This window comes from Gopherus flavomarginatus, chromosome 10, assembly GCF_025201925.1.
Source record: "Gopherus flavomarginatus isolate rGopFla2 chromosome 10, rGopFla2.mat.asm, whole genome shotgun sequence".
NCBI lineage: Eukaryota > Metazoa > Chordata > Testudines > Testudinidae > Gopherus > Gopherus flavomarginatus.
The window spans coordinates 48,994,123-49,014,800 of NC_066626.1; the positions used below are offsets into that span (position 1 = coordinate 48,994,123).

The 20,678-nt window shown below is 42.8% G+C and overlaps 2 protein-coding genes across 2 annotated transcripts in view; both read right to left on the minus strand.

Annotated features, from left to right (window-relative positions):
- The window catches only part of SLC4A10 (solute carrier family 4 member 10), a 331,078-nt gene extending 323,106 nt beyond the window's left edge, over window positions 1-7,972 (minus strand). The window contains exon 1 of the mRNA XM_050969205.1: window positions 7,918-7,972. The gene's annotated coding sequence lies outside the window, so the exon portion shown is untranslated. The remainder of the gene's footprint in view (window positions 1-7,917) is intronic.
- Window positions 7,973-11,133: 3,161 nt separating this feature from the next.
- TBR1 (T-box brain transcription factor 1) lies at window positions 11,134-20,193 on the minus strand. The gene is made up of 6 exons (XM_050969239.1): window positions 19,321-20,193; window positions 18,741-18,895; window positions 18,306-18,427; window positions 17,682-17,840; window positions 16,540-16,601; window positions 11,134-13,529 (listed from the first exon to the last, which is right to left on the minus strand). The coding sequence occupies exons 1-6, from the start codon at window positions 20,010-20,012 to the stop codon at window positions 12,686-12,688; spliced, it is 2,034 nt and encodes a 677-aa protein (XP_050825196.1). The 5' UTR covers window positions 20,013-20,193; the 3' UTR covers window positions 11,134-12,685.
- Between the last annotated feature and the right edge of the window lie 485 nt (window positions 20,194-20,678).

The following is a 20,678-nucleotide window of genomic DNA, read 5'->3' on the forward strand; positions in this document are numbered from 1 at the left end:
TGGATATGGTCACACAAAAGGAAATGAAGACTTAATCTCTTGTCTATTGGTAACTGCTTGGCTACTCATCGCTGAGGGGGAGCAATAGCCTAACTGTAGATGAATGGTTCAAAAAAATATAGGAGGTTGTCAAAGTAAAGCTAACACACCAATGACACCAGCCAATAACAAAAATTGACAGAAGACAAATAGATGCTTAGATATTTGGTTACCTTTTACTCCATAGCTATTTCAAAAGCAGTAGCCACGAGACAAGATTTTGCCATCAAACGTTGAGGTGTGGTACCCAATGAAGTCAATACAATTTGTAGACTCAAGCAGAATTTGACCCATACAGTTCCTAACCTAAACTCATCTTGGGCAAAATTCCCCCTGTGCAGAGGGCTAGCACAGAAGCCAATGTATAACCCACTCATTGTGGTACTCTGATCCTCTCTAGTGGTGGGTGGGATTAATGAGCTTGCTACAGCTTTGGCTAGCAAAACCTAGGTTTTTTACCTCAGGTAGTAGGGGCTCATGGTTTAAGAACCAGAGTAGAGCTGGGCAAACTTTTTTAGCCAAAAAAATGCAGATTTGGGGCAACCAAAACATTTTGCAAATTTGTGTCAATTTCAGCAAATTATTTCATCAAAAAAAATTCTGAAATGTTGAAACAGTTCATCTCAACATAGTCAAAATGAAACATTACAATTTTTCAGGCTAGTTTCACAAAACCATGGAGGAGGGCCCCTTGTCAATCTAGCCCTTCATTTCCAAATTTTCTTTGCTCTTATTTTAAAAATGGTTAAAAATACCTAGAAACTAGATGAATCATTTTGTTCAATCCAAAATGAGTTTTTCCTGACATTGCAATTCACTGAAAATTTCAGTTTCAGGTTGACCTGAACTGAATTTTTCTTTTCAGTTTTTCATAACTGCCAGCTCTAGTCCAGAGGTCCCTCATTTAATCCCCACTGCTGACTACCATTGCAGGGCACAGCAGAACATATGCACCACTTCAGTCCTGCTTAAGATTTATGAGATATAATTAGTGCTTAGTCACAGAGTTTAGACATTCTGCTGGCCCTCTGTGAAGGGGGAATGTGATCCTTAATGTAGGGCTACGTTTTAATTATAGCAGAGGCAGAGGACAGATTATTGAGCAAATCACATATCCACATCATAACTTTATGTGTTGTATACATTCCTACTGTAACTATTCACAGTGTGTAAAGTTAAGCAAGTGTGTGTGTTAATCTTTGCAAGATTGGAGCATTATACTCCAAACATCTATTTAAATGGTCAGAATAAAAATAATTGTCCTGCTAGGTTTTAAACAGCCTATGTGAAAAAGCAGGTCATATTTGTTGCTAATGGAAGTCTTCTACATTGGACCACCTGGAATTGATCAATTACATTTAGAATGTAAATAATTGTCTATGTCTTACAAGACAAGTGAAGATTCACACAGCTACATGTAGAAAATTTATAACAGGATTTCTTTTGTCTGGTGGTGCAGTTGATTAAATAACTCAAAAACTAATATGAACAATTTCTCAGTCTTTGGTCCTTTCTATGCTTCATACACTTCTTGTTCTGATTTACCTATAAATAAACTGAATTGATTTGTAATTAAAAGAAAAATTGTATGGAAGTAAAATGAATTAAACTTATATGAGACCTATAAAGTTGAAAAAGCTAACATTTCAACTTTCTCTATTAAAAATTAACCTTCTGAGCCTATGTAACAAATAGAAAGACTATCTATAAAACTCCACTATTAAGAATGATAATTGAAGATTTCAAAATTAGGAATACATCTAAATTTAGGTGCAAATATTGTACATTTCAGTTGTAGGATTGTATACTATATGTCTATGTCATATGAAACAGAATTATTTTAATCAGAAAAGTGTATAAAAAAATTACAGTTGCAAACAAATAGGTCATAAGATTATGCAAGATGTCTTTACATTCTGCCTTTGTAAGTTTTCAAAACATTAAAAGGAAAATTGAGATAGAAGTGGGATGCAGACCTGTTGAAAGTCTCTGGGTGAGGATAAAAGAGGTAAAAACCAAGGGTGATGTCAAAATTATATGTTTTCCAAGCTCATGCAGTCCTCCCGCACTGATAGGGCACAGCTTAATGCACGGAGGCATTCAGTGGCAGAGGCCAGGAAAGCATTAAGTGAGCTCTTAACTTTGTTTATTTTGCTCCATTATCTTTCTGGGTATCAATCAGTTTGTAAGCACCTAGAAGATAAGGTGATGAGTAAGTGTCAACACATTTGTCAAGAACAATTCATGTCAAACCAGCTTAATATTCTTTTCTGACAAGATAAGCTTTGTGGATAGGGGTGAAGCAGTAGATGTGATATATCTTGACTTTAGTTGGCTTTTGAAACTGTCTCACATGACCTTCTCATAAGCAAACTAGAGAAATATAACGTAGCTTAAACTACTATAAGGTGGGTGCACAACCGAACTCAGAGCATACTTATCAAAGTATCACAGTCAAGCTAGAATGGCATCCCTGGTGGTCTTGCAGGGATGTGTCCTGGGTCCAGTACTATTCAATAGCTTCATAAAGGATTTGGATAATGACATAGAGAGTACACTTTTGAAGTTTGCAGATGACATCAAGTTAGGAGGGGTTGCAAACGTTTTGGCAGACAAGATTAGAATTGAAAATGATCTTAAATTGGACAAATGGACTGACTGAAATAAATAGGATGAAATTCAATAAAGACAAATGCAAAGTACTACACTTAGGAAAGAGTAATTAGTTGCACAAATGCAAAATGGGAGATGACTGCTTAAGAAAGAGTATTGTGAAAAAGGATCTGGGGGGTTATAGTGGATCACAAACTAACTATGAGTCAGCAATATAATACTGTTGCAATAAAGTGAACATCATTCTTGGCTGTATTAGCAGGAGTGTTGTAAGCAAGACGAGAAACAATTCTTCCTCTCTACTGAGCACTGATAATGTCTCAGATGGAGTACTGTGTCCAGTTCTGTACACTTTGGGTAAGATGTGAATAAATTGGAGAAAGTTCAGAGGAAAGCAACAGAAAGGGTTAAAGTTCTAGAAAACATGACCTATAATGAAAGCTTGAAAAACTGGCTTTGTTTAGTTTGAAGAGGAGAAGACTGATGGAGGACATGATAACAGTCTTGAAGTATATAAAAGTTTGTTATAAAGAGCAGAGTGATAGTGCTGTACACTAAAGACAGGATAAGTAATACAGCAAGGGAGATTTAGGTTAGACATTGAAAAAAAAAATTCCTAACTGTAAAGACAGTTGAGCACTGGAAAAAATGAGCTACGGAGGTTGTGGAATCTCTGACGTTGGAGGTTTTTATGAACAGGTTAGACAAAAACCTGTCAGGGATGGTCTAGATAATACTTAGTTCTGCCCCAGTGAGTCCTTTCGTGCCCTATATTTCTGTGATATCTAAGTAAATTTGGCCCCAAAATTCAACTTTGTAAATGCAAGCTCTTGGAAAATCTAACACCAACAGTCTCTGTTTAAAATTTTTTAAAAAGAATTAAAAACTTCTTTTAAAAGTCCCTTAGTGTTTGTAAGCCAAACATTTCAACCATGAGCCAGAAAGTGAAATTGACTGTAAATAAAATTAAAACTACATTAATTTTGATTGCCTTAAAATTAGATGATTGCAAAAGTAAAAAAGTAAGAAATACATTGACTAAGATGTTATTAGTAACAAGAAAACTAATAGTTTACACAATAGGATTTTTTTAAGTTGATGCTATCCCTTCAATCCAACTGTACCTACTTCAGATAGTGTCAAAGCAAAGGGCAGGATCCTCAGCTGATACAAATCCATGCTGCCCCTATAAAATCAACCAAATTTCATAGTGTAGACATACCCTATGGATTTTACAGCAGCACAGCTATATCACTGCACTTCTGTAAGGTCTCCCCTGTATCCTCTTTATGCTGATGGGAGAGCATCTCCCATTGACATGGCACTGTGCACACGAGTACTTATGCCAGCAAACTTGTGTCACTCAACAGGGGAGGTGGGGGTGTTTCTTTCACATCCCTGAGTGACAAAAGTTTTGCCAATGTAAGTGCGAGTGTAGATGTGGCCTTAGGGAAAAAAGAGTTCAGCCAAGTTGGCAGTTTTTTAAAGAGACATTATTAAGGCAAACTATCCCAATGTGTAGGAAAGATAGGACATACGGTAAGAGACACCCTGGCTTAACCAGGAGATCTTCAACAACCTGGAACTCCAAAAAGTCATAATAAAAACTGGAAACTAGGTCAAATTACAAAGGATGAATATAAAAAAACAACACAGGCATGTAGGGCTAAAATTAGAAAGGCCAAGGCACAAAATGAGATTAAATTAGCTAAGAACATAAAGGCCAACAAGAAAACATTGAACAAATATATCAGAAGCAAGGGTAAGATCAACAATAGGGTAGGCCCCATGACTCAATGAGGAGAGGAAGACAATAACAGAAATGGACCAAGTGTTAAATGCCTTTTTTGTTTCAGTTTTCACCAGAAAGGTTAGCAGTGATCGAATAACTAACATAGTGAACATCAGTATAAATGGGATAGAATCAGAGACTAAAATAGGGAAAGAATAAGGTAAGAATTACTTAGACAAGTTAGATGTCTTCAAGTCAGCAGGGCCTACTGAAATACATACTAGAAAACTTAAAGACTGGTTGAAGAGATCTCTGAACCATTAGTGATTATCTTTGAGAATTTGTGGAGGACAGGAGAGATCCCAGAGGACTTGAAAAGGGGAAATATAGTCCCTATAAAATGGGGTATAAGGACAACCCAGGAAATTATAGAGATAATTTGCTTTAAAATGCTTACAACCTGACAGCAGCCCTGATAATATGTTGATTGGTTCAGTTTAGTTCCTAGTGGGCAGATGTTACCACCCAAACTGGGATACATACTGGCAGCCTTGTATTGAACAGACATGGTCCCAGATCTTCATATCAATGAGAATTAGGTGCCTAAATACTTTTGAAGACCTAAACCATGAAGCCAAACTACTCTCATCTCAAAACATGGTTGAGGCACATTGGTGGGGATGGCTTTGAATATTGTATTGCTTTGCTATCCTTCCAGTCCCATGGCCAGTTCTCCTATTCCATGGATAACCAAAGGCAGAGCTGTGACCTGGAACTAAATTTATTTCAGTGGAGATCCTGCTTAACAATGAATGCCATAACATGGCCCATCAAAATTAAATTTTGACTATTTGTATGAGGGCTGTTACATCATGTCATATTTTGATGTGTAATTATAGAAAAAAAATCCCAAGTATTCCAAGGTTATTTATTATACAATGGGAGCTCATATGACACTGCAGTAGCTCAACAATGCTGTGTTTCCACTAAACCAAAACAATAAAAGCCAATAAAAGTGCATTCCTAACTGGTCAGTTAGTTAAATATACATGAATCTTAGTATTATTGAAATACGCCCTGATCCTGACAATACTTAGGCATGTGACTGCCCAGTGATGTAGCCAAGTTTTGCAACCAGGGGGAAATGGATCATTGGATGCGGATTTCAGAGCAAGTCCACCCAGCACTCATGTGCCCAGGGGCTGGACTTGGCTCCCCTCTTGGGTGTTGTGACATGGTGCCCAGGGTTACAGCACCATTCAGGTTTGGCCCTGCCACCCCCTTTGTCATACGGAGAGTTGAGCAGGCCAAATTTGAATGAATGGCATGTGATTTAGAACACAGGGTCACAGCACCATGCAATCCCATGCACCATGTCCTGCGGGTTAGGAGACACAGCTGCCATGTGAGTGTAGGTCAGGTTCACTTTCCAGCCCTGGGTGAAAATTTATATCGTAAACCTCCTTTTGTCAGTGGCGTATGTTGAAAAGGTTCCACACGTACACCTAAAGGCCACCCCTGTATTAGCTCTGCCAACTGAGACTGTAATTATGCTTAAAAATAATCACTGATTATTTCTTATTTCAATATTAAGAAATAATTGCATGTTAATGTGATATTATAGTTGAGATTTTACACAGAGGTGAAAAAAATTCAGACTGCTATTCCAATGATAGTACTCTGCTTTATTATAAATATAATCCATATTATATATACAGATGTTTTAACTGTGTGAATGGAAAATATTACCTATGCACAATAACAAAGCTCTAGACAGTCAAGCTATTTCAGCAGGTTAAGATTCAGCTGATCTTACACTGATATAACCAGTGTTACGTTTATGTATTCTCATATGTTATCATATATTCAAATAAATACACATTGTGATAATTGAAATTAATCCAAGTACATTTATTTTAATGTGTGGCTGTCTAGATATATGTATATATTTAGATAGCTTAACAGAATGGGGTACTGAATACATGCAGTCTCCTATTTTCCATCTGTTTACAGCTGCTTTATTCCTTAGCCATTTTTAATACCCTTAGCAAGACACACATTCCACTTTGGAGACCACATTTATAACGAGTTTCATCTTTTAAAATGAAAGTTTGTGTCAACTCAGCACAAAAAAAATCTCCATGCGAAATCTCTTCTCCTTTTCTCCATGCACATGCACTCTGGTTTTTTCCCATACCCTGATCATTCAAAAACAGTCAAACATAATTTGAGAAAACTTGCCAAAAATAACCACCTTTGGGCCAGTAACAAACAAAAGAAATTAAAGCTTGTAATTTGAGGGGGAATGTAAAAGCGCCTGGCAGTTCGAAGGGAGAATGAAAGGCTTTTCTTAACATAATTTTAGCCTACCTGTCGCGCGACGCTATAATGAAGGTTATGCAAGTTAAATCTCTCATCATCAGACTTATTCAAACTCAGGTCTGCCAGTTTGAGGCGGGGGGAGGGCATCACTGGTCACCAGAGCTCCCCGTGGGGGTGGGGAGAATGAAATCTAGTCACAGAAAATTAAGAGGAACATGTCCCGCGTTACGCCTATTATCCCAATCTGTTGTTCTTCTAGCTCCATGAGTTTGCACTGTTCTTTTTGGACAAGTAATACAAGATTTGTGTCTTCTAAGGACCTTTCAGTCTACTTTAGACATAACACATCAAGAAGTGACTAAAGAAGGTAAGAGTGGGTTTATGACAAGGATCAGGACTACTGCAGCAAACAATGAAGAGGCATGAATTTGGTTATGAACATAACTCTTGCATGATTCACTGGACCGAAATGGCCAGAGAAACTTAAAAGTTGCCAAAGACATCTTTTACCTCTAACCAACCTCCTCACCAGTCTGCTTCCTCATGCAATCAGTCAAAATCCTCCCATCCGTATCACTATTCTATTACTCACATTATCCACAAGCCTCTCTCTCCTTTGGCATTCAAAAAAACAACATAAGCAAAAATTTCAACCAGTAATTAAAAGCCCTGTTTAAAATGTGCAATATGTCATCAAGTATGCATAGCATAATTTTGCAGAATCTGCTACAGGGAAATCATTGTCTTGTATTTGATGTGGTATTAACGTGAAATATAAGTGAATGCAGGAAATATTATCAGTAAAAGAATTTGTACATAGTCTTCTATATTTCATTCTACTTCTTCTGTATTATCTATTTCTGAGGAAATTTTCTCTGTCATTTTGATAACGCGAAAGGAGAGCAACTGCATTTATTATTATTTTTATACAGGAGCATTAAAATAAAACCCCTTTTGCCTGGAATATTAACACAAATAAAATTTAATGTCAAATTCATGCAATTAATTGCTGGTCTAAGAAATTCAGGCAAGGGGTTTTGCTTCAGATAAACTGAAAAAACACAGCAAGTACATCATCATAAACACACGGTAGGGCAAAAACTGTATGCTTGCTATTTTTAGGTGAATACAAATATTTAATGTCAATTAACCTACGCTTGATATACACACTCGCACACCTGTAATAGTATTTAAAAGATTGGTTTACCTACCTACGGAACGTAGTAAGCCTTTTCTACTTCAGTGGAACTTTTGATCTCAAATCTCCTGTAGAAATAATTGTGGAATTACACTATTAACCAGTTATGTACAGTAAAGCCTGTTTATGCAAACTCTCTACCCCAAGATGTAGATCAATCCCCAGACATTATTCATTTACTCAGTATCCCGCTAGATTATCCGAACATGTTAATGTCCCTCGAATCATTCCGATAAGCGAGCTGGTGCTGTGTACAAAATTACTGTATATTTTTTAGGCAGAAGCTGCAGTTTATATTTCTGATTAACCAAAAAGGAGATCGAGGTTTTACTGTGATCTTTAATTCGCTTTTGTTTAGTGCGACAGTGGGACAATTACGTTAAAAATTAATCCATTATAACAACTGGTTTGGCTGATGGGCAATACCTGGAATTATTTCCGACAGTACTGTTAAAATATAGCTGTGTTGTTGCTGTGTCCGGGGGGGAAGGGGAGAAGAGGGCATGAAATTCCACCCTTCGTTATAGCAACGTAGTCACTTACAGCATTCTTGCGAAATGGTTTGCTGGTTACCTGTTGTAAATTCTAGGCAGATTTTCAAATGAAGGTCTGTGTCATGACCGAAAATCTGGTATTGGCGCAGGCGAGTGCCCCGGTAGGCACCTTACTGACGACGAGCACAAGAAACACCTGATTTCGTGAGCAAATTTGTGTGCACATGAATCAGGCGCTTCCAAGCATGCCCGGCTGCGTGCACCTGCTTTAGCAACCCTACCCATCGAACGCAGACGGCATGGCGGGGAGACTCATGCCTCTCTGAATTTAGCATTAGACGGTGAGCGCCTTGGGGGCGGGTGGGGGACTTGTTTATGCAGCTGTCTGCTCCTCAGGAGAGTCCTCTAGATTGCTGCAATTTTTAATTTTTAAACGCATCCTCACTATTTGAAATAAGCCTGAGATTGGAGGTTTAAGGCAAAATCTATCAAAACAACCTATGGAACATTTATGCTAGTGTTCAGCCATTGGGCTGCAATTCTGTTTCTCAGTTTGTGCCGCACTTGCCTTGAATCCAAGAGGCTGGATTAATCTTCAGAAAAGCATAGGCTGTTCACCACAGGCTATGGCTTTAATAGATCTGCTTTTTATACAATGCTCAAGACTCTGAACTCTTCCCACGTGGAGGTCAATGGCTGCATTTCGGGTTACAGTTAGAAGAGCTGCTGGATTTGATATTCGAGTGGAGACTGAAAGGGGGGTATAGGTAACTAACGCGTCCCTGAACATTTACCTCACAGCCAAAGTCAGTGAGAGATTAAAAGAAATTAAACCATTCCATTGCCTCAGATCTGTCTGTCGGATGGCAAAAGCCAGAAATGCGAGTCATCCTCACCCCAGTTTCCCGCCTCTCCTCTCTTCCCAGACTACTTCTGCCCCCCCCCCCCCGTGCAGGAGCGGATACGGAGCTGTGCGCAGCTCCTCCAGGGAGCAGGTGCTGGGACGTGGTGCGGATACGCAGCCGCTGCCTACCCCTCCAGCTCTCCCACGCTCATTGGCAATGCGGCTCCACACTTCTGAGCCGCCGCTTTGTAACACGCTCCCGGTGCAGGGCGGTGGAAATTCGCGGGCTAGCGAAAGGCAAATAGGTGCGGAGGTTCCTCGCGCTCGTTCCGTCCATGCCGCAGAGAACGCGGCCTCCCTGCACCTGCACAGTCCCGCCTAAGGCCGCCCCTCCACGGGGGTTACAAGACACGCCTGGAGTCTAACAAGCAGCACCTGGGCTGCAGACCACGTCTTGTCTTCGCTTTCCTCGGGGCTCCTTCCCCTCTGCCACTGAGCAGAGAGGACAGCGGACCCAGCGCCCGCACAGCCGCCCCCTTCCCCGAGAAGTTGTGTGGCAACCAGGTCGTGTTTCTATGCAGTCAAACAGCGGCCTTCGGGTGGAAAGGGGCTGGAGCTGGAGCTGATGCCGCCGAGAACCCCCTAGTACACACGGAGCTCACCGAAAGATGGCATTTGGAGCACAGGCTGCACACACGGCCCACAATAACCTGCCATTTGGAACCATTAGTGTTGTTTAAAGTCCCTTTTTCTTAATATAAAAACAGGAAAAAATACTGTCATTTGTGGTAGACAAAATAAGGCTCAGCACAGAGCTGCCTAGCGGTGACTAGTGGTACAGTCAACAGCCTCGGGGTGATGCTGTGGCTGGGTCTCTATATATTACTTTCGATTTTTCTCTGCATTTCCTTAAACTTTTCTTTTAACCTTCCTCAACATTTAAGCCACTGGGACATAAACGTGGCGCTATTAACGGTGACTGAAGAAAGCACGTTTTCAGCCGACGTGCGTTGGCTTTGCACACCTGCAGCACTGAGCAATGAGATGCAGCTACCTGCAGCAGGCAGGAAAGGATTTTCGGCACCGTCCCAGGGCTAGAAAGATGCTCGTTCTCGCTGTGATGAAGGGGGGGGGTTATGTTTACGTTTTCTCTTCAAGGTGCAGCCCCTCCGATCTCCACGGAGGGAACCACGCCGGCTCGGAGCTCACACAGCCCACACGCCTCACAAAAACACCAGAGGATACAAAGCTACTTAGTCCCCAACTCCTATCGCTACTAGAAAATGGGCAAAGAGAGTGGAGGAAAGCCTAACCCAGCACACAATGCAGGCTCTGAAATGCGTCTGGTGTCCTGCTCCAAAGCTCCAGCCAATGCTAACGAACTCAGCCTTTAAAGCGAGTGGCACCTCCTGGGCTCGCATTTCCAATAACCTCACCTCAGGGGACACTGTGTCAAACCATTGCTATAGCCACAGATTCTGTCCCGTAAGCGCTCAGCCCCTACTCCGCACACAAACGTAAGACAAGGCTGCGTTTCGCAAAATGCTTTTTACGTGTAGAGAATTGTTTAGGTATAAACCTCTCAACTCCGAGGAGACTTCAACCCTCTCTCCCTTTTCCTAGTGCAGACCTCAAGTCAATACATTGGTCAGGCGATCGGAAAGGAGAACCCCCCCGCCCCCGCCCCCCGGGGAAGCAGAAATGCAAACCTGGAACAACATAACACTATAGGACAGGAAAACAATAGAATCACCGCATGTTTTTAATCTAGCACTCGAAACCCATGAAAAGGTTATAAAGTGAGCTGCCATTAGTCTCCAGGGGATTTCTTCCCCCTAGTCAATTTAGAGCATTTCAACTGCATCTTTGTAAAACGTAAACTGCTTTCAAACACCACGTTATCGTTTTGCCAGGTTTATTTTACTTGTTATACACAGACAATACAAACGGGCAAAAACAAAACATCTCAATGGAGCTTGCACTTGTATAAATCATTCAGTTCCACACACATAACAGAACAAATATAAAAATCACAACATTAGATTTACAGAGGAGCCAAAAATATACACACGTTTATGACCCTGAATTTCTATTAGGAAAATTTTCCCCGTCGGCTGGAATCTTGGCTGACTATTTTGCCTGATGCATATTTCACTTGATTTTTTTCCTTATAAAAAAGCTTTAATTGTATAGATTTACTACTCAGAATTCAAAGACTTACTATTCTACTTCCACGGGGGAGAGCTTGGGGTTTATTAATGCTCCTTCTCAAAGGTAATGAGACGTAGAGGATGATAGATCACTCTTACTCGCACTACTTACTGTATCCCCCAGAAAGTTGGATTCAGTTATCTACTTTATGAAAAAGTCAATTCCAAAACTAAATGCAGTAAAATATACAGCTCACAATTCATCTTCACTGGACTACACTATAATTACCAACAGTTCAGTCGTCTATATCGTTTGTAGGTTATTCATTACAACGATTTACAGAAATATAAATAAAGGGGGAGAAACTGCAAAGAAATGTGGGAACTGTTTGTCAGTATATTTGGCACCTGCACAGGCCAGTAATGGACTTGGCACTTGGAGAGGTGGGAGGAACAAATAGGGCAAAATAATGTTGCTGTCGAGCTACTCCTCTTTAAGAAAAAAAAATTACAGATGCAGTTACTTCGCTGTTTGAAAGCGTCCCGCTACTTAATCGACTTCCCAACTAGATAGATTTCTATTCTTTTGAGGGGCAAGCACAGATACTCCTTCGCTGTGTCAGCCCAGGGCACAGAGTAATTTATTCCATGCGAGGGATTGCAAGGAAGTGTGAAACCCATTATTCAGTGCTATTTCTATGGGACGTTTTATGTTTCCAGAGGTATTTAGAACAGAGAGTGAACTTTGGGGGTTGGGAAGGGAGAAATCGAGAAAGTTAAACATGATCTTCCCATTGCGAAGTTTTGGGACTTCACAATGGGAACAGAAAAGTATAGGCATTCGTTACAATAAATTAAACACTATGTACAGGCGTTTCACAGGCTTTGTTCCACTAAAATTACTAATATCCCCAACTATCCATCCATGGAAAAGGAAGGAAGCGCTGTATGGTTCTGAGAGTCAATCATCCTGCTCATCAATGGGGTTAGGAGAATTAGAAGGAGATTCAACGGCAGATTTGCTGCTTTCCTATATCAGCGCCAGCACCGGGTGCCAAAGACTGTCAAGCTCTCCTAAAGGGGTTGTAGGGTTTCTTTACACTTCAGAAAGGGAAACAGGGAGCGAGGATTACAGCTAAAACTCTTTCACGGGGGAAATAAAAAGATACAGCTCAAGTTGGGATCAGTGCGCTAACTGCTGAGACGTTGTTGTGCAAAACGACTGTTGTGTTCACTTGAGATCGTGGCGGTGTGAGACCGACTATAGAGCGAAGCACGGGGACGGGACAGAGTCTAGCTGTGGGAGTAGAAGCCATAGTAGCCGATGTCCTTGGCGCAGTTCTTTTCACAGTCCCTTTGGGTCAGCACTTCGCTCTTGAGGGGAGAGGAGCTCTCCGACACCGGGGTGTCGGAGGGCGAGATCCGCCTCCTCTTGGCCTGCTCGTAAATCCCAGAATCGGTGGAATCGATGGATTTAATGGACGAGGGGGTCTCGATCCAGCTGGAGTCAGACAAGTCTTTGGGCTTGGAGTCCTCGGCGCCCGGCAAGGGGGATCTCTCCGTGACCAGGCTATCTGCCTCCTCCCCTAGGTAAGGGTTGCTGGTGGCCATCCGGGCAGCGGCTGCACTGTTGGGCCAGCAGGAGAGCATGGAGCTGGATTTGCTGCAGTACTGCGGGGGGCTGCGCGCCCCCCATCCCGAAGGGTCAGTGTAGTAGCCCAGCGGCCGCCCAGTGCAACCAGCCGCTTGCAGGGGCAGCGCCTTGACCCCGGCCGCTGCATAGGACAGCAGGGTGGCGGCATTGCCAGCAAAGTCAGTGGCCGTGTCGTAAGCGGAGGCAGCGAAATCTAAGCGGTTGTTGGCCGGGGTGACAAACCAGCGCTGCGGGGATGGGGCCCCGGGGTCCTCGGCTTGCTGTGGAGAGAGCAGCCCGTTGGTGTGGGGCACGCTGCGGTCGCTGCCTGGTCCCGGGCCAGCGCCAGCGCCAGGGTGGAAGCGGGACTTGGCGTAGTTACTCACGAACTGGTCCTGCAAGAAGGAGCCCGCCATGGCGTAGCGGGCCCCGGGCACGATCTGCGAGCGGGGAGAGTCATTGGGGGAAGGCGTGAGCCGGTCCATGTCGCAGCCCGTGTAGATCCTGCCAAAGAGAAGGGCAGAGTTCTGGGTGTCCTGAGCCAGAGCAGGGCGCAGGCAGGCACCCTGCATGGATCTCTGGGTCCGCTGGAGCCAACGGGAGTTTTGTCATTGACTTCAGTGGGGCCAGGATTTCACCCAGTGCGCTCCCTGGCAAGAGAACCCAGTTTCAGAACTGCTCGGCAAGCAGAGACCGGAGTAGAGAGAGTGCCGTTCGGACTTCACAGAAATACCCCGAAAATGCATTACCCAGAAACACAATAGTTTAGCACAGGTGCAGAAGCGGGACCATTCAGTGATTTAAAGAAACCAGTTGACCAGATTGACGTGACAACCTGAAACATACCAGGCAGATATCCCTACAGTTCTGGTTCATCTTTATATTGAATACTGCGGAGGCTATTTAAGGCCAGAAAGGTTTTTAAAAATCAGATTATTTTACACACACCATCCGCAAAGTGGATCTAACATTTTACTTTTTTTTTAAATAGGCAAGTACAAACTGAAAACTAGTTTGCTCTGTATAGATTTAGTAGGGGCGTAATTTAAAGACTGAAGTTTCTTGTTTTTATTTATTTAAAATCCACAAGTCAGCTAACATCCTACCATCTTTCATGGTACTTTGGGAAATCTTGCATTGTGGAAAACTGACCAATCCCACAATATGCGCAACAGGTAACCTGGTCCATTTGTAGCAAACAGCGTGAATGGCAGACTGAAAATTATCTCTGCGGTTTGACACTTCCTGTTCAGAGTCACAAACCAACTATCCAGATTTTATTGAATTTAAATTTAACTAATCTTCAAACACTTACTGAAGGAATTTTAAAAGCAGATGCGCCCATTTTTTTCCCAATATAGCCTATATATCATCCTTCAATCTTGGACTACAATTTCATAAAACCGTTAATGGATGAATAGTTAGTGTGTACGTTTTATTCAGGCTAAAACAGTGCTTTAATTAACCCTCCACGCCTCCTGAAATTACTTATCCAGAACACAGTTGGCCCTTAAACAAATACGATGTGCTAGACAGCATTTAAGCTCTTTTTAAAGCGACATACATGTCTTTATAATTTAAAAGAAGAGAAAGCAGAGACATTTTGTGGTTGGAGAAGTCCAGAAGGTTTTTCATCGATAGTCTACCCTATATATAAAGAAGTCTTATTTAAGTTACAAAGACCATGTAGTCTCTGCACAGCACCAATGACCTATTTTGTATGCTCGAATACTCAGGTTACTTCTCCCTTGCAGGTCTTACCAAAATCTCCAGAACCCCTGTGTTTTCCCTCTGATCACTTGTGGCACATTCCATTTCATTTTTGGAAAGGGGAGTGAACCAGAGACAATTACATTTTCCAAACAAGAATAAATGTGTGTAAGATTTAACAGTCAGATACTTTAAATTTAAGCAGAGTGGTCGCACTAGGAGCTTAATCCCAGTTTTAGGCCCTGATTTAGAAAGCATTTAAGCACTTGCCTAGCTTTAAGTGTGTGCTTAAATCCCATTATCAATGGGGTTTAACTGATTTGCTAAATATGGATAGATTTACTCAACTGCTTAAAATTAAGAACATACTTCAGTGCTTTATTCAATGTGGGCCTTACTTCGTGGCAAATCTCCTACTGACTTCAATGGGATCCGGAGAAGACTTTATCTGGGGGGCTGTTTCCATTTCCTTAAAACACATATACGCTTCTCTTACTCAGAAGGAAAAAAGAAAAATGTTCCCCTTAGACACAGAGCCAGATCCTGGCAGGTGGTCAGCCCACTCTGTTCCCATTGAATAGGAGCTCGGGCAAAAATTAGGAGAGCAAAACCCGTGCGCTTTCTCATGATGTTTGAGTTCCCCACCTCCCACCAGGTCTCCCAGTAGCATTGGGTCAGGAGCTCTTCTCACTTATTCTCTAGATGATTCCTCCTTCTAGACTTCAGTGCTAGAGCAGTTTGTTGATTTTATTGCTTTATAGTCACAGCAGTGGGAGATGGGTGTGGGATATCATTAGTCTCATTTTTGTTTTTGCTCTGTCTCCACTGTGTTGGGGGGCAAAGGGAAGCAGAAGTACTCAGAAATAGCACCTTGGCTTGGGTACTGTTAGCTATTCTACCTATTACAAACCTTCCTTACAGGGGCCATTGAGCAGTGTACATCGTGGCGCTAAGATTTTGGGCTGCTCCACTGAATGCGGGAAAAGGAGCATGGGGCAAACTTCTAAAGTCAAGTCTGAAGTCCGTATCACAAACATCCCATCGGTCAAAGATTAGACCAGCATGTATGGCCATGGTCTTGGATAAAAACATAATGAACTCTATGTATATTTGCCTTCCACGAAGACATTTCCCATTAGATAGATAGATAGATAGGAATAGCAAAAACGCCAAAATGAAAACCAGAGTGAGAAACAGAAGATATTTCCTTTAAAACTCTCTGTCTAGTGTCCAGGATGTTTTAAAGAATCATTTATATTCAGTAGTTTAACTCTCATTCAAGAGGTCCTTAATTCATAGCCTACATACACAGCTTGAATAAACGGGAACTTGAAAATGAGTACAAAGTCATATGCCAGAAAGAACATCACAACTGCCAAAGTCACACGCAGCCTCAGATGCAGGCAGAGGGGGTGAGAAGAGCATCTGTCCCCAAACTGCGCAAGGTTATATTGAATGGGCTAGCCAGCCTCTTCCAGCTAGCTCTTCGGCACAGAAGATTTGCCTCTTACTAACACAGGCGTACAAATTAATGCGAAAACCAAGAGTTTTCCATGAAAAATAAGGGAGACAACTGAATTTCATTTCTATTCAGTCACCCGAAATCCAGTCCCGAGTTCAGGAGCCTGCATTCACTTTCTCTTCTCTGGGAGAACTTTTTTTTTAAGCTTAATACTGAATATTTCAATGTTTAAATAATTAGAGAGATTTTTAATCCAACCCCCAATACTAAACCAAATAGAGTCTCTACCGGCCTATGTGGGCGCATCCGATAAGATGGATAATAGAAATACAATTTACTTACGTGTCATAATTGTCTCGAAAGCCTTTTGCAAAAGGGTTGTGATCTATTTTCAGTTGTGTAATCTGGGAAGGAAAATAGAGGATCAATGAGTATTTTCTCGTACCTATACATAATGAAAGCATGACAATGGGCAACATACAGGAAGCACATTTTTAAAGCAGGGCTGTTCGATCTTTTTTTCATTAGTTGCTCAAATTGCCGCTCTTCAAAACATAAAAACTAAGCTTAGCGTATTTATAAAGGTTTTAATTAGAGGAAAATTGATGAGTCTTACAATTACTGATCAAAATGTGAAATAATGTTGACAGTCTATTCTGAAAAGTAATTATTCACAATTAGTTTAAATTTAGGATAAGAAATTAATATTTCAAGTGTTTTATATAACATTTTAAGAGATTATTGTATCTGTGCTTGGTTTATCAATCGAAAACAGAATACACCGACTTTTAATGCATGCCATTTAAAGTGAGAGCAAAAAATGTCTATACGTTAACAGGATTTTATTCTGATTAAAATGTACCATCACCCCCAACACAGCCAGCAGCATCAGTGGCTCTTTGCGGTCTTGCTTAAAAATCACCTCAGATTTAATGTGTGCTTTTCAATGGGAACATAACAGCTATTGACAAATATTGTACTCTAGTTTTAATATAATAAATGCCAACCGGGTTTCCGCTTGGCCTCCAGAGAAGATGTTCACTGTGGAAACTGAAAGTTATTGCTCCCCTATGAAATATTCACTCTGTAGACCCCACGCCAGAGTTGCATGTGCTCGTGAGACTAACTAGGGCAAATGCAAAGATACAGAAATCTGATCCACACATTTGCTAGTGTTGCGGATTTGGGGCTCACAATTCTTGACGGTTTCAGCAAAAGGTACAGTATTGCAACTCCAAATATGTTATACATCTAGGTCCAGCCCGCACGGATGCTGCCGGGGGAATACAAAGGTGCCGGCTGGATTCAATCACCCCTTTGCCGCAGACACGCGCGCGCCAGCACTCTGCACGGCGTGTATCTGCTTCCCTCTTCCCGGGCACCTACGCGGAGCCCCCACGAGCCGGCCTCGGAAGCTCTAAAGCGCTGCTGGCCGGTTGAGAGTGAGGATGGCCGCGAGGGAAATACAGCGCCAAGCTCTTTACATCGGTGTTCTGATAGGCGGTGACGGCTATGAACTGAGTCTCCGGGAAGGTGAAAGTCTGCACTCTGCCCGGCTGGTTAGTATCCTCCGTCCCGTCTTCGTTCACCTCCACCACATGCAAACGGGGCTGGTACTTGTGCAAGGACTGCAAGACCACCATCTGTCAGGCAGAGAAAAGGGAAGGGGACAAAGGGGCAGAAACGCTAAATTGGAGCGAGGAGAGGGAGAAAAAGACGGATATTTACTGGTATTTTTTCTTATTAAAGCGTTTGAATAAAAAGCCGTGGCCGAGCTGTCAGAGGATTACACTCAACAAAGGCGGCGAAATGCACCCCTAAGACACCACCTAGTCATCGCTCCTTTTCAGCAGGACAGCTACAGATTCACTCCACTTCAGAATGGATCCCCCTCAGCATAACCCATCTCTGATCAGGGTCTGGGTTTTGTTGCTGGGTTGTGCAGCATTTTTTTTTCTTCCTCGGAAGTCCTGTACAATCCTAAGGCGTTAGGAATAGAAACTCGCACGTTTTACCCTAGCAGTATGGTTTACCTAAGAAAACAGGGATCTGAATTTTCAGGATTTTATTAGAAGCAACAAAGAAAAGCGTGTGTGCGTTTCACTGACCTGCCCGTTGTTGTTTGATGCTCCTTTATTGTTTGTAAGTTTTAATTTCCCAAAAGAGATTTCCTGACGCATCCAGTGGGCTCCTGTGTTGGGGGAATCGGGGTGCATGTACACTCGGTTTCCTAAGGAAACAAATAAACACACCACGATTCTTATATACACACCCCTTCCTGCAACTGTAGCAGCACACACAGGGTTCCTGTGAATCGTATTAAACTTAGCCGCGCTTTACCGGCGATGCTTCCTTCGTTTTAACTGAGGATTAAAATAGCATTTTCTGAACACCCTTCACTCCCCCCTCCCTCTTTTTATTTTTTTTAAAGCATCATTGGCCCATTCTCGTTTAAGAAGTCGCCTGAGCCAGTCCACAAAGGCTTTAATTAACCATTCTCACCTAAATATGTGTCGGGAAAAGTGTTAATTGGAAGAACTTGCCTTGTACATTGGTGTCCGCCTTGCCGCAAGGAACCCATTTGCCTCCTTGAAATCTCCAGTGGTTGGGATCGGCCAGAATTACATCCACAAAAATATTGTAATGAGCCGTGGGATCGAGACCAGAAATATTAAAACTCAGGAAAGGGAACATGCGCCTGTTAACAGAAAACACACACACAAAACAACCAGTTTAGTGATAAGCCGAGAACCACAAGTAACAAGGGGGAGAACTTAACGGGCTGTATGAAAAGGGGATGAGGACAAAGGGAGGAGGGAGCCGCATTAGGGGTCCTCTCCGGAGGGACTGCTGGCCAGGCAGGGACCTGCACCCTATCGCTAGACACCTGGTACAAGCACATCACGAGCCCCCCTAGCAGCTGCCACCCAGGCGCCCCCTGTCACCTACCCCGTTCAGCCCCCCATTTTCACGTTGGACTTTGTGAGTTGCATTGTCAGTCACCCCCAATATTAAGCGCAGCTCGCCCCCCTCAAAAGCCTCCGTAATGAAGAGTTTGGAGTCCCAACCCCACCACCTAATGTCCAATCTCTCCATGCAGCAGCAGCAGCAAATGCCTCTTACCTCCCTTGTTTGGTGATGATCATCTCTGTCTGGTGCCGGTGAAATTTCAGCCAGAGTGGCCTGTTGCACAGGTAGACCTGAGCTTTGCCGGGCACCAGCCCCGGCTGGGTGGAGGAGAACTGGTAGAAAGGCGCCCCTTGGTAGGAATGGCCATACTGCTGGGGATAAGGGTAGCCTGCCGTTGGGTAACCTTGTGGAGAAGAGTTGGACAGGAGGCTGTTGTAAGCTCCATTGGTGATCACAGGATGGTGAGCCATATAGCGGCTTGGACTGGCGATGGAAAAGGCTGGGTGAGCTGGTCCATGCTGGCTGGGGTAAGGGAACATGGTACTAGGAGCAGCGGCAGCGGACTGGGGTTGGCTGGACTGAGAGAGCAGATAGCGATCTGCAGCAGATCCATCGAAACTGTGACGAAGCTCCGAGACCCCGTCCAAGACGGGGGAGAGTTTATTTCTCTGGACGTCCCCTGGTGTGTCCTTGGAGTCAGGAAAATTGTCTGTATCTGACTGATTCGTCATCCCCCTGGTAATTTTTTTCAGAGGTGAACTTCTCTCCAGGTTGTCAGTGGTCGAGATAATGGGATGATCATGCAAGGCAAGCTCAGATCCGCCTGCATGTGGGTAACTGCTGCTCACATTGAGAAATTTCTTGGAGAGCATGATAGAGGGAGAAAGACAATGCTCCAGCTGCATAGCTCTAGCACCAATGTAATAACCCTTCAGCCTCGGGTTCTAAAGGGCTCCTCTTAATATAAACTAGACATCCTGGGACCCTCACGAGGCAGAAAGCACTTCTCCCACCAAATGCTTCCCCAACGTTTGATTTACTTTTTTTTTCCCTGGGAGATGAGATTGGCCAATTGACACTATGCAGCAATAAGGAAAGACTCACTTTTGATCTTGCTGCTTGTGGAGCGGATGAAACGGCTCCTGCCATTGGTTAACCGCTGACAGTAATTTAATTAGATAGACATTAATTAGGATAATCACCTGGCTCCTGGTCGCGACGATCGTGGCAAATTGAAGGAGATGATTTTATTGTGGGATAGAAGGGAAGGGGGGGACACTGTGTTTGCTATGAGTGCTCATTACCGTGTGACCTTTCGAGCTTTGTGACTACGGATAGAAAAAAAAATCAAAGACCTGCAATTTCCTAATTTTTTCACCTTTTTGTGAAGAAGGAAAGAGATAAGATGCTGGAGACTTTTGGGTTCAGAATGAGCCCAATTGAATGAGCATTCACTCTTGAGTGTAACGATTTCAATGTGCAAAGCATACAACTGGAGGCCCTCTCACCTTAGAAGTTCCAGAATTTAGCTTCCCTGCTAATATGAAGTGCACAATAACGGGATGCAATCC

What these genes read in the sequence shown, in the direction of transcription:
- TBR1 (XM_050969239.1), bottom strand. Translation starts at nt 20,012, where the DNA reads ATGCAGCTGGAGCATTGTCTTTCTCCCTCTATCATGCTCTCCAAGAAA. An exon ending in CATCAAACAACAACGGGCAG is followed by an intron (nt 17,841 to 18,305) that starts GTCAGTGAAACG and finishes TCTGCCTGACAG; the next exon opens with ATGGTGGTCTTGCAGTCCTT. An exon ending in TTTCGAGACAATTATGACAC is followed by an intron (nt 13,530 to 16,539) that starts GTAAGTAAATTG and finishes TCTCTTTGGCAG; the next exon opens with GATCTACACGGGCTGCGACA.